This window comes from Notamacropus eugenii, chromosome 1 (genome assembly GCF_028372415.1).
Source record: "Notamacropus eugenii isolate mMacEug1 chromosome 1, mMacEug1.pri_v2, whole genome shotgun sequence".
Lineage (NCBI taxonomy): Eukaryota > Metazoa > Chordata > Mammalia > Diprotodontia > Macropodidae > Notamacropus > Notamacropus eugenii.
In genome coordinates this window covers 7962875-7974866 of record NC_092872.1, presented here as the reverse complement: position 1 = coordinate 7974866, position 11992 = coordinate 7962875, and the positions used below count along the sequence as shown (strand labels likewise).

Sequence of the window (11992 nt, the reverse complement as noted above, 5' to 3'; positions counted from 1 at the left end):
ATGTCTATGGAAAATGCTGTGTGTTTCACCCCTATTACTCTTATCCTTCTCTCCACAGGCCCATAAGAAGCAGTGAGCATAGTCCTTCTTTTTCATGGCCACTTCTACAACCTCCCTTGTTCACCTTCTTTGAAGGCCATCTGACCGTGCTACCTTTTCCCTATCCTTCTCACTGATATAGACTGATAAACGTAAGTATGTAAACCACATGAGGCAGCTATTTGGCACAGAAAAGGTACTGACCAGCATCTTAAGCCATACACCCAATGGACACCTGGCATATGAAAAATAATTTTGACATAAAAATAATTTCAGGAAAATGGATAAAGATCATGGATAAAGCAAGGCTCTCCACCATTGCTGCCACTGCCATTTGATATATTTGCTTTAGGACATGAAAGATAAATAGAAGAAATAAAGACAGGCAAAGAGGATACAAAATGATTGCTTTTTACATATTATATATTGATTTACTTGGAGAACCCTAGAGAATTAACTTAAAAAATTAATGGAAAAAATAATTGGCAAAGTTGCACCATATAAAATCAATCCACGTAAATGATCAATATTTCAGTATATTACCAACAAAATCCAGCAGGCGCGATTAGAAAGAGAAATTCTATTTAAAATAACTACTTAAGTTTTTAAATACTTGCTAGTCTACAAAGATACACACAGGAACTATATGCAAACAACTATAAAATATTCTTTAAGGAAATAAAGACACACACTTTAACAATTAGAGAAATACCCATTGCTCATGGCTGAGCCACGCCAATGCAATGAAAATGGACAATACTACCAAAATTGCTTATTTAGTGCTCTAGCAATCAAAGTACCAAGGGATTACTTTACGGAACTAATAATAATAAAAAAATTAATCTGTGGGAACAAAAGATACAGAATCATACGGGAAATACCACAAAATATGAAAATAAGTGGTAATAAGGAAGGAAATCATCCAAGCAATGTGGTACTGGTTTAAAAAAGAGAGAGATCAATCAGTGGAATAAATGAGGTTCAAAGCAGACAGAAGCAAAGAAAAGTAGTAGTTTTGTGTTTGGTAATCTCAAATAGGCCAGCTCCGTAGATGAGGATTCACTACACGCTGGGGAAGATTGGACAGCAGTCTGACAGAATTAAGTTTAGATGAACATCTCATAATATACACTAGCATCATCCAAATTTTGTCTATATGACTTAAAAATAAAGGTCATATCACAAAAAAAACAAACAACAAAAAAAAAAAATAGAACAAGGAAGCAATTTTCTTTCTGACCTATAGATAAGGAACAGTTCTTGACCAAACAGGGGATAAAGAAGACAATAAAATAAGAAGATAAAATGCATTACATAAAATTTAAAAGTTTTTGTACAATCCAAACCAAGTGAGCTAAGATTAGAATGGAAATAATTATCTGAAGGGAAAATATTTGTAAGAATTTCTCTGATAAAGATCTCATTTCAAAGATATATAAGAAGTGATTAAAGTTTACAAAAATAAGTGCCACCCCCCCAATTTACAAGCTGTCAATTTATGATCAGAGGATATAAGAAGGGAAGAAAGAGCCATGTGAGGGGAGGGGGGAAAGCTCAAAATTGCTAATGCTGAGAGAAATTAAAGCAACTCTGAGATTCTTGTCAGATTGTCATAGATGACAAAAAAAGGAAAATAACAAATGGTAGAGGTGCTTTGGGAAAACAGGCACATTAGATATTCTGGAAACCAAACTATGTCCCCATAGTATCGAAACTCTATAACCTTTGACCATCCAAACCCCCACTAGATCTATATTTCAAGGAGATCACAGGAAGGGGAAAAGGATACATATGTATAAAAATTTACTGACAGCAACGCTTTATAGTGGCAAAGACCTGGAATCTAAAGAGGTGACCATCAGTTGAGGAATGGCTGAAAAAGTATGGTATATGAATGTAAGAGAATACTATTATACCTGAAGAAATGATGGGAGACACTGTCAGTGAAAGCTGGGAATGCCTGCATGAATTAATATAAAGTAAAGTGATCAGAACCAGGAGAAAACGGATACTATAACAACAGTGTAAGGAAAAACAACTTTAAAAAAACCACATTAACACTTATCACTGCAATGACCAATTATGATTCCAGGGGATCTGTAATGAAGCCCAATGCCTAATCCTGGAAAGAGAAGCGGCAAACTCAAGATGCAGAAAGAGGCATACGTTTTTTTCTGTTACAAGTTTTATTGAACAAAAGTTAAACATGAAATTTTGAGTTCATGAAGCAAAGACACTTTCTTGATGAAGGTGCATCTTGTGCTAAGTAACCTTATCAACAGCAACATGGCTTCGAAGTGATATCAATAAGCCAAGAACAGGGAGAATTCAAGGGGACATTGGTATTGGTTGACATGGGGGCCAGGTCAAATCTAGTGTCTCAGACTGAAGCTGCTCCTTGCCCCATTCCCCTAAATTCAGTTAAAATTACTCCTATCGATTAATTGTTATTGTAAATGAAAACATTGTTGGGAAAAGATTTTTTAAAAATTTCCTATTTGTTGTTACAATCAACTTTGGAACACTTGCTGTTTCTCCTGTACATGCCTATGTGAGGAAAGGAACAGATGATACCCATGATGGCAGGCCCTTGGCACAGAAAGAGGCCTTGCCTTTCATGCAATTTCTGCAATGACATCTCCTTGTCTGAGCCACTTCCTTCCTCTGCCTGGAATGCATCTCACCTAATCAGGTGGCCAAAATGCTCAAAGACCAGCGGAAGCAGTTCACCCCAAACTCTTACAAGACAGTTACCACACAAAAGGGAAAACACGCAGGACAGGGTCACACAGGACCTGCACCCCACCCGCAAGCCTCCCACCCAACACGGGTCGCACAAGGCAGGGATGCCCAGACACGACACACCTGCGGGAGGCACCGCCTTGCTCTTTCTCGGGTTCAACGTCCCCTCCGCAGGACAGACACTCGGGATGCTTTCGTGAACCACAGAGAAGCGCTCCACGACACACGGCCATCACAAATGACGTCATTTCAGCCACTGGACCCACCACGGGAAGCTAAGCTAAGAGCTACTGAACACCAAGGACGACAGAAGGAGGGCTCGGCACCCCCCGCCCCCCCACCCCCCGCCCCCCGAAGCCCTGTCCCCCCGCCCCAGACCCGCACGGGACCCGCACCAGGGGAATCCGCAGCCGCCCTGCTTTAAGGGGCGGACAGAGGGGACTCTCGGGAAGGGGACCCCGTGTTCTCCTCGGGAGGAAACACGGTGAGGGTGCAGGCCCGGATGCCCCCGAGGGACTCGGGCAGGTCGAAGACCTTGTGCCACTCGTCCTTCTCGGGGTCGTACTTCTGGACGATCTCGACCATGCAGCGGTTGTTCCACGAGTACCCCCCCACCACGTAGATCTTATCCTCGAACACCGCCACCCCGACGTCGCTCTGGCCCCTCAACATGGCGGCGATGGGGGTCCACTGGTCCAGGGCCGGCAGGTAGTACTCGCAGCTGAGCACGTCGTCATAATCGCTGGTGCCCCGAAAGTGGTTTCCTCCGATCACGTAGAGCTTCTCTCCCACAGTACACATGCAGTGCAGCCCCCTGACGGTGGTCATGGGCGCCTTCTGGCTCCACTTGTCCGTGTCCGGGTCGAAGCACATGAGCTCCTTCTGGAACGTGTCATGAGTGATGCCCCCCGAGATGTACATGAGGCCGCCGTAGACGGTGCCCGCGTGGCCGTAGTGCGGCTCGCTCATCTTGGCCACGTAGCTCCACTCGTTCATGCGCGGGCTGTAGCACTCCACCGTGGCCAGCTCGCCCGCCGCGTTGCGGCCCCCGACGGCGTACAGGTGGCCCTTGAGGGCGCTCAGGTGGAAGAAGGTGCGCTTCTCGTTGAGCGGCGCCACCAGGATCCACTTGTTGGAGCGCGGGTCGAAGCGGAAGACCGTGTCCACGGCCGTCTTGCCCTTGGTGTCGTAGTTGCTCTGGCCCCCCACCACGTAGAGGAAGTTGCCGATGACGGCGATGCCGTGCTGGTAGCGGGGCGCGTCCATGGGCGCCAGGGACTTCCACTCGTTGGCCTTCTCGTCGTACATGCGCAGCTCCTTGCTGACCACCAGCTGCTGCCGCAGCACCCCGCCCAGGGTGACCAGGTGCGTGCTGTCCGAGCGGATGGCCGTGCGCTCCGACTGCATGACGGGCTGCATGTAGGGCATCATCTGGTAGTTGCTGGCCTCCAGCAGCAGGTTCACGCAGGTGTTGTCGGCCCGCATGAAGTCCACCGTCTGCACGTAGTTGATGAGGTCCTGCGGCGACATGAGCGGGAAGCGGATGTTCTTCATGAGCTTGGGCGCCAGCTCCATGCGCGGCTCCTCGTGGCGCAGCCAGCGGCACGCGGCCTTGAAGAGCTCCAGCTCGCCGCAGTGCTGCAGGCTGTTGCTGGCCAGCGCCGCGGCCAGCCGCTCGAAGGGCAGCTTCTCGAACTCGCCGCTGTGCAGCAGCGCGGGGAAGTTGCGCAGGATGAAGTTGTTCACGTACTTGTCCACCTCCGTCAGGTTGTAGGTGTTGGCCAGCCGCCCCACCTCCACGCAGTTCTCCAGGGACACGCCCGAGATGAGGAAGACCTTGCAGAAGTCCAGGGCCGGCAGCACCTGCAGGAAGCTGGCCGCCTCCAGCGTGTCCTGCAGGTTGTCCATGGTCAGCGACAGCTTGGCCGTGTAGATGAAGTCGATGATCTTCTTGAGGCCCACCTTGTTCACGCCGTGCAGCTTGATGCACTTGAGCTCCTGCTCCTTCATGCCCCCCGTGAACATGGCCTTGAAGTAGTCGCTGGCCGAGGCCATCATGGCCCGGTGCACGGGGAACGCTTCATCGCCGTCGCCGGGCAGCAGGCTCACGTCGCACAGCAAGCCCTCCCCGCGCAGCTGGTCGAAGCCCCGCAGCACCACCGAGCTGTGCGTGTTGCTGCGGAAGAACCGGGTCGTGCCGGCCTTGGACGACTGCAAGTGGGCGGACACGCCCATCTCGCCGCCGCCGCCGCCGCCGCCGCCGCCGCCGCTCCCCAGAGACGCCTTCACGTGAGCCTCCTCGTCGGGCCCCAGGCACCGCTCGCCGATGGCCGCCAGGAGCTCCCCTCCGGGGCCGCAATGGTCCATCCCCCCGCGCCGCTGCCCTCGTCCGCGGAGGGCCCGGGACGGACGCTGCTGACGCCGCCGCCGCCGCTGCTGCTCCGGGGCTCGGGCTCGGCTCGGCTCTTCTGCGGGCGGGGGAGGAGGAGGAGGAGGGGGGAGGGGAGGGGGCTGCGCCGCTCGCGCGCCCGCGGGCTCGGTTGGGGGGGGCGCGCCGAGGTGGTGGGGGGGCGCTGGCGGGCTCGCGGCCTCCTCCCGAGGCCCCCCGCCTTCCGCGGTCCGCGCTAGGCCTCTGCGCAGCCCCGGCCCCGGCTGGCGGGCCTCGGCGTGCGCGTGCCCTAGCCTGCCGGGCGGTCCCTGGGGGTCGTCGGGCCCCGCCGGAGCTCGGCCCCCGGAGCCCGGGCCTTGGTCGTCCGGCAGAGATCCGGGCCCTGGGCCCCCAGCCTGGGAGCCTGTGGTGCGGCTGGAGCCGACTGTGCCGCCGCCGGGGCCGGGGCCGGAGCTGCTGGGGCTGGGGCCGGGGCTGCTGCCGCTGCCGGGGCCGGGGCCGGGGCCGGGGCTGCGGCTGCGGCGGCTGCTGTTGCTGGGGCTGCTGCCGGGGCTGCTGCTGCTGCCGCCTCTGCCGCCGCCGCCGCCGCAACTGCGGAGACGTACATTTCTGGACGGGAGAACGTGGAGATTGGTTTTGCTTGACTATGCACATCGGTTACCGGGGGGGAAGGGGCGGGCAGGTGGGAGGGAGAAAAAATAAGTGAAAAATAAAATGATTTTGTAAGAGGAAAAACGGATGGAGGTCGCTTTCGTAATTGTGCTTACGGGAAGGGTGGGTTTTTTTCTCTGAAGAAGTGTATGCGAAGCTTTTGTCTCTGCACCGCTTCCATTCCTGAAAGCATCCCCTCCCCCTCCGCCTCCCGGACAGCTTTTGTTTTCACCAAGAATGAACAGAAAGAGCAGATATTTCGGCAAAAGTAGCCAATAGACGGCCCGATTCAGAGCGGATGTGGAGGTTCAGAACACACCCATCCTCCTCCCCTCTGCACAGAGGGGACCCGAGAGCATCCTCTCCCTCCTCTTGGGAGCTGAGCCCCACGTCCTGGTGCGTTTATTTGTCATTTTTTTTTGTTTTTACCGCCCGGACGCCTTTCCCGTGGGTTGCGAGCGTTCGTGTGAGCAGGAGCTCGGGCTGACCTGAAACTGACACGGTGTGTGTGTCAGTTACAAACCCTTGCGGTCCTTCTGGCCCCCTGCTGTTACCCAAAGCCTGGGATCTACTGACCAAGGTGATCAGAAGATCTTCTGGCCAGTACACTTCACATGGAGCTGAGGGTCATCAATCCTAAAGCCAGGGCCAGTTATGGATCTTACTGGGGTCTCACAGTCCAACAAAGGCACAGACAGGTTCAAGAAAAGACAGTGGTGTGTCTATAATGAAGCAGCAGAGGCAGCACTGACAACCAAGCTTCTTATTAAGGGTTCTTCCTGCGTAAGGTAGTGTGCTGATAACTCTAAGGTGACTATGTGCAGTATTTGAGGGTGATGTCATCCACACCAGGAAGGGACTGTGCAGCTTGTTTCCAGGAAAACATGGTGTTGTGTAACAAGAGTGACCAGCTCCCTGATTTGGAGCATACATAGACAATGTCTAACTTTCCATGCTGCTTACCACATGGGGAAGGAAAGGACTGTACTGTTTGACCACAAAACCAGACTTGGGGTTCATTCAAAAGACCTGATTCTAACTGATAGGGTTAGAATGGGATTTAGGGTTAGAATCAGAGGCCTAGTATTGAGTCCTGCCTGGCTGTGTTTAAGTGAGAGAGAAACCTCAGGCCTTTGTGTCTCTGCATTAGGGTTCTGTGGGCTGGGCTTCTCCTTCTGTCTTTGTTATGTCTAACAGTGGGGGTGGAGAAGATATTCTGGAATGGGAACTTGAAGTGTATGGGTTAAAAAAAAACACTCCACTGCCTCTCAGGGGGTACCCCCAGACACTTCAGAGGGGTGGGTGGAACTGGCTGCTGGCCGAATGAGCCAAGAATATCCCTACACAGGTCAGGGAAAATGTGTCAAATGCTGCTGAGGGATCAAGAGGGTTAAAGAATGAGAATCATTAGATTTGGCAATTAAAAGATCAAGGAGAAGAGAGAGATAAGACATTGACCATCTGAGGATGGAGGAGACAAGAGGGTGTTTATAGGACAGTAGAGAAGGAGCTAAAATATCAGGAGAGACTGAAGATAAGAGAGATAGTTGGGCCAATCTGCTGGAGGACCAGAGGAGAGGGAGCTGAGGGTGCATGCAGCAGGACCGGCCTTAGCAAAGAGAAGAAGCAGCTCTTGTTATGGGAGTGAAAGAGCAGATGATGGGGAAGATGTCTGAGGGATAGAGGAACAGTAGTGGAAAAGAGGGTGCTATGAGTGAATGCACTCATTTTTTTCTGTGCTTTGATTAAGCAGAGGATCTTGGAAAAGAGAAACTTGAGAATAAGTGACAAGATCTGGAACTGGTACTTCAGAGATTCAGAAGAACAGGCTGATAAAGAGTTAAAATACAAAGGAACCCATTCTCCAATTTCCTTACTCCTGAATCTCCCAAAGCGCTTAAGAGAACCTGGGGAGTGGGGTGGGCTTATTTTATTTTACTTCTCATTTCACAAGCATTTGTCCCTCTTACCATCACCCACCAATGTGGGGGTGGGGGTGGGAATCCCTTGTAACAGATATGCATAGACAAGTAATAACAGTTCTGAAGCTGAGCATATCCAAAAATGTATATCTTATTCTGTATATTTAGTCCTATGCATCTCTCTCAGGGGGTGGGTAACATCTTTCATTATGAGCCTTCTACAATTATGGTTCCTAGGTTTGTCAAAGTTGTTTGTCTTTACAATATTATTATTATATAAATTGTTTTTTTCACTTCTCTGTATTATCTTAGTACAAATTTTCCCAGGTTTCTCTGAAAGTGTCCCTTTCATTATTTCTTATGGAACAAGATTATTTGATTACATTCATATACTATAATTTGTCCAGCCATTCCCCAACTGGTTGGCACCTATGTGTTAAAAAAAAAATTCTTAGAAATATCTTTGTACATATGGGTCTTTTTCCTTTTTTCCCATTTTTCTAGGTTAGAAAACTAGTTGTGGCAATCCTGGGTGCAAAGGGTATGCACAGTTTGGTTTTTTAGGGGGCATAATTCTAAATTGCTTTCCAAATGTTGGGACTAATTCAGAGCACCAGTTTACCAACCGTTCACCACTAAGGCTATCCTTTACTCTACCACCAGCAAAGTCCTCTGATATTTGTCATTCTCCTTTTTTTAAAAAATCTGTGCCAGTCTAAGGAGTAAGAACTGTAACCTCAGAATTGCTTTAATTTGCATTTGTCTACTTAATCGGGATTTGGGTCTTTTTTCATATGATGGCTATTTTTTTCCTCTTGAGAACAGCCTGTTCATATCCTTTTGACTATTTATAAATTGGAGAATGGCTTGTATTCTTATAAATTTGAATAAATTCTTTGTATATGTAGCAGTGACTTCCCTGCCCCCCACTTCCTGAAGGTCAAGTATGTTACATTTCACTCCAGGTCCTTTTATAACCACTTAACAGGGCAGCTTTTATAAAGCAATATTTACTTCAAAGGTATAACAAGTACGAGCATATAAATATTACACACATGCACACACGCACGCACACACACACACACACGCACACACACACACGCACACACACACACACCTGAGAGGAGGCATAATCTCTTTTAACACAACCTTAGTGTCTGAGGAAGGAAGGAGTATTAAATTCACAGCTTAATTCAATTCCTGTATATCTCAGTTCCACCAAGGCCCAAATCCAAAGCCATCCTGGGCTTACCCTCCACACCCTGCCTTCTTAGCGCATGCCTGCTGAACTAGCAGCAGCATCTCCAAAATCATCATCATCGCTCATGAGACCTTGAGCTCATGGCTCTTCGACCAGAGATTTCTCTGCCTTCACCTAGAACTGAACAGGACAAATGAAACAAACCAAAACCCCAAACCCATTTGGAGTCCACAGGGCCCCTCTTGGCTTAGTCCCTGGTACTCATACGGTGGGTGAAAAGGTCCTTCACACCCTGGATGCAGCTTGTCCCAGTTTGGTCATTTTAAAGACGCAGCCTGTTCTGGCTCTGCAGCCAATAGAAAGAGGCTGCTCAAACCCACATGGTACAAGATGTCTTTTCCCAGAAGCAGGTCTGTAGTGTCTTCCAGGTGGGTGCCTCCATCTTAGGCAGGAGAGTGTCAGTAACGGCTTAAGAGTCAGCTCTCTGAAGTAAATGCACATGTGTGCATGTATGTTATGTGTATACTACATATATATGTAGAGATATTGCTGTAAATTATAAAATGTACAGATGTAAAAGATGTGTAGTACACAACTTACAAATAATAACAAAATATGTCCTTTTTATTATAAATTCCATATGATCGATTGATTCTCAGAGTACATTAATTGATTTTTGCTAACCTTTTGTATCTTTGGCCAATTTAGAGTTACATCATGTAAGGAATGGAGTTGCTCCTCAATTAACTAATTCTTTTCCTAATAAAGTTATTGTCATTAAATTTGATATGTGATCTACTGTCAAACTATTTTTCACCCTTGTACAGCTTATACTAATTAAACTGAAAAATCTTTGAACTTCAGAACTGTCGACTGCTGTCTCTTCAGCTTTTTATATAGTTGTAAAGATCGGAACATTGTTTGATTCAACATTTTATCTTTAAGATGCTAACAATTGTTCAAGTTAGTTTCATGTTTTAAATGTTTTAAAATTTAAATGTTTTAAAATTTCACCTAAATGATATAATTTTTTTCACCACCTATCTATGGTTAATTCTTTAGAAGTCCAAGAAGATGGTTCTAATAAATCAAAATAAGCCAAAATGCCTTCTTCGAGGCAGTTAGGTGGTGAAGTGGATTAGAGTGCCAAGTCTGGAGTCAGGAAGAACTAAGTTCAAATTCAGCCTCAGACACTCATTAGCTGACCTTGAGCAAGCTTCTCTCAGTTTCAATTTCCTCATTTGTAAAATAAAGATAATTATAATAATCTGTAAAATAAGGATAATAATAGCACCTACCTCCCAAGGGTTGTTGGGAAGATCAAATGAGATAATGATTGTAAAGCTCTTAGCACACTGCCTGGCACACGGCGGACACTATGTAAATGTTAGTTATTTTTCCTTTTGTTTCCAGATGATAAATAACCTAAGTGCAAGTGCTGAATTATATTTCCTAGTAATGAATTCCTAGGAAGAACATTAGTAATTTTTATTAAATAAAATGTCTTAAAATGAATCTGACTTAATCAGATCTTCATGCTTTCCAGTACCACTCGCCACCAAGATTCATGCTTTCCAGTAGCAATCTTTAAGTTTTCCAAAGTTCTTATGGTGCATTTGCTTAATTTGATGGTTTCTGGATATTCCTGATCTCAGCTACAATGCAGTTGAAAGTAATGAAAATTCTTCAAGAGCGCCAATCCTTAAAGTAAGGTCATGCAAGAAATTACCATCCTCTATTACCTTTGGCAAGCCAGGGTAAAAATGAGAGGGAAAATATGCAGATATGATGCAGGAAATGCAGGCAGACAGCAACAGCAGATGGCAAAATGCATGCTGCTCATCTTCGTCCCAGTGTTTGACCAATTTTAATAATTTCAGGTTCAAGTTCTTTAGCTACAGGTTCTAGCTTGGTTTGAGTTTTTATTAGATTGATGATAAATGGTGACAACAACTTTGTACCTACGCCAGACATTTTTTCTCCCAACATTATATTAGCACCATCAGAACACAATGAAATTAAGTTTGATTTCAAAATATTCATTATTAGATCCACAATCATTCAAAGCAGACAATAATGTATTGAAAATATACTCTTCTGTGATTGACACCAACTGTCTTAATGCAACAAATAGCATTACTGGTGTAGGAGCTGATTGAAGTTCAAATTAGTTCCACTGAACAGCCTGTTTAAAGAATTCTTGAAAATTTAGCAATTGCCTCTCTAAAGACCGTGCTGACCAACTCCAGCACACCACTATTTGTAATCCATATGGAGCCCTACCCCAGTGAAATACTAAGGATGATGAAGTCATGGTAACCCATTAACCATGACTGCATGGGTAACTGAGAGAGGAATCTGGCTAACACAGAGAGAGGCCCATTCACCCCTAGAGCAATTCCTCTGATCCCATCACATTCCTAGGTCACGTGTGCAGGTCACATCCCTAGGGACACAACAAACATACTCTTGGTGGCTAGTTTTCATTACCCTCCTGCCTCCACAGAAGCAACTCCAGTGTGTTCTTAAAGCAATTGTCACTCATGCTGGCTGTTGCAATGGGAGGCCCCACTGTCAAAGCCCTTGAGACCTAACAATGTGGGGGTCTGGGTATCCAGATTACATCTCTATGGATAACAAGACTCCATTTTGTGCCACCTGTATGCAGCAATTAACCTAAGAATAAGCCATCGTATGGTACATCCATACTCCTGGGATAACTGAACATTGGAGTAGATAGTTAAAAGCCCAACTCAATGATCATACCTCCAGCCACCTGTGGAAGGAATCGCTAGATCCGCTTCCTTGGCATTGTTCACCTAAAACTTCCCATGCCTCAAAAAGGGTCCCCTCCCTTAGCCCATCTGTGGAAAACACATTTATCAGGGAGTGAAGAAGAGGGATTTCAACTGACTTTAATAGTGACTGATTACTCAGGGTTTAGGTGAATTAGATGCAGTGAATTAGAAGCAGTCACCCAGCGGAACCCTCCAAACAAATTTAAATTTTGGAGTGACAGAGCCAAAAAGAGGTTTTTGACCTAAGACC

General features: G+C 47.0%; 1 protein-coding gene and 1 pseudogene across 1 annotated transcript; both read right to left on the bottom strand.

Annotated features, from left to right (window-relative positions):
* Nucleotides 1-434: 434 nt before the first annotated feature.
* LOC140532865 (kelch-like protein 9) lies at nucleotides 435-5148 on the bottom strand. Its single transcript, XM_072651925.1, has one exon. The coding sequence runs from the start codon at nucleotides 5146-5148 to the stop codon at nucleotides 3202-3204; it is 1947 nt and encodes a 648-aa protein (XP_072508026.1). The 3' UTR covers nucleotides 435-3201.
* Nucleotides 5149-5459: 311 nt separating this feature from the next.
* LOC140497790 (E3 SUMO-protein ligase KIAA1586-like) lies at nucleotides 5460-11102 on the bottom strand (annotated as a pseudogene).
* Nucleotides 11103-11992: the final 890 nt, after the last annotated feature.

Excerpts from the sequence above, each read along its gene's own strand:
- LOC140532865 (XM_072651925.1), bottom strand. The coding sequence starts at position 5,148 with ATGGACCATTGCGGCCCCGGAGGGGAGCTCCTGGCGGCCATCGGCGAG.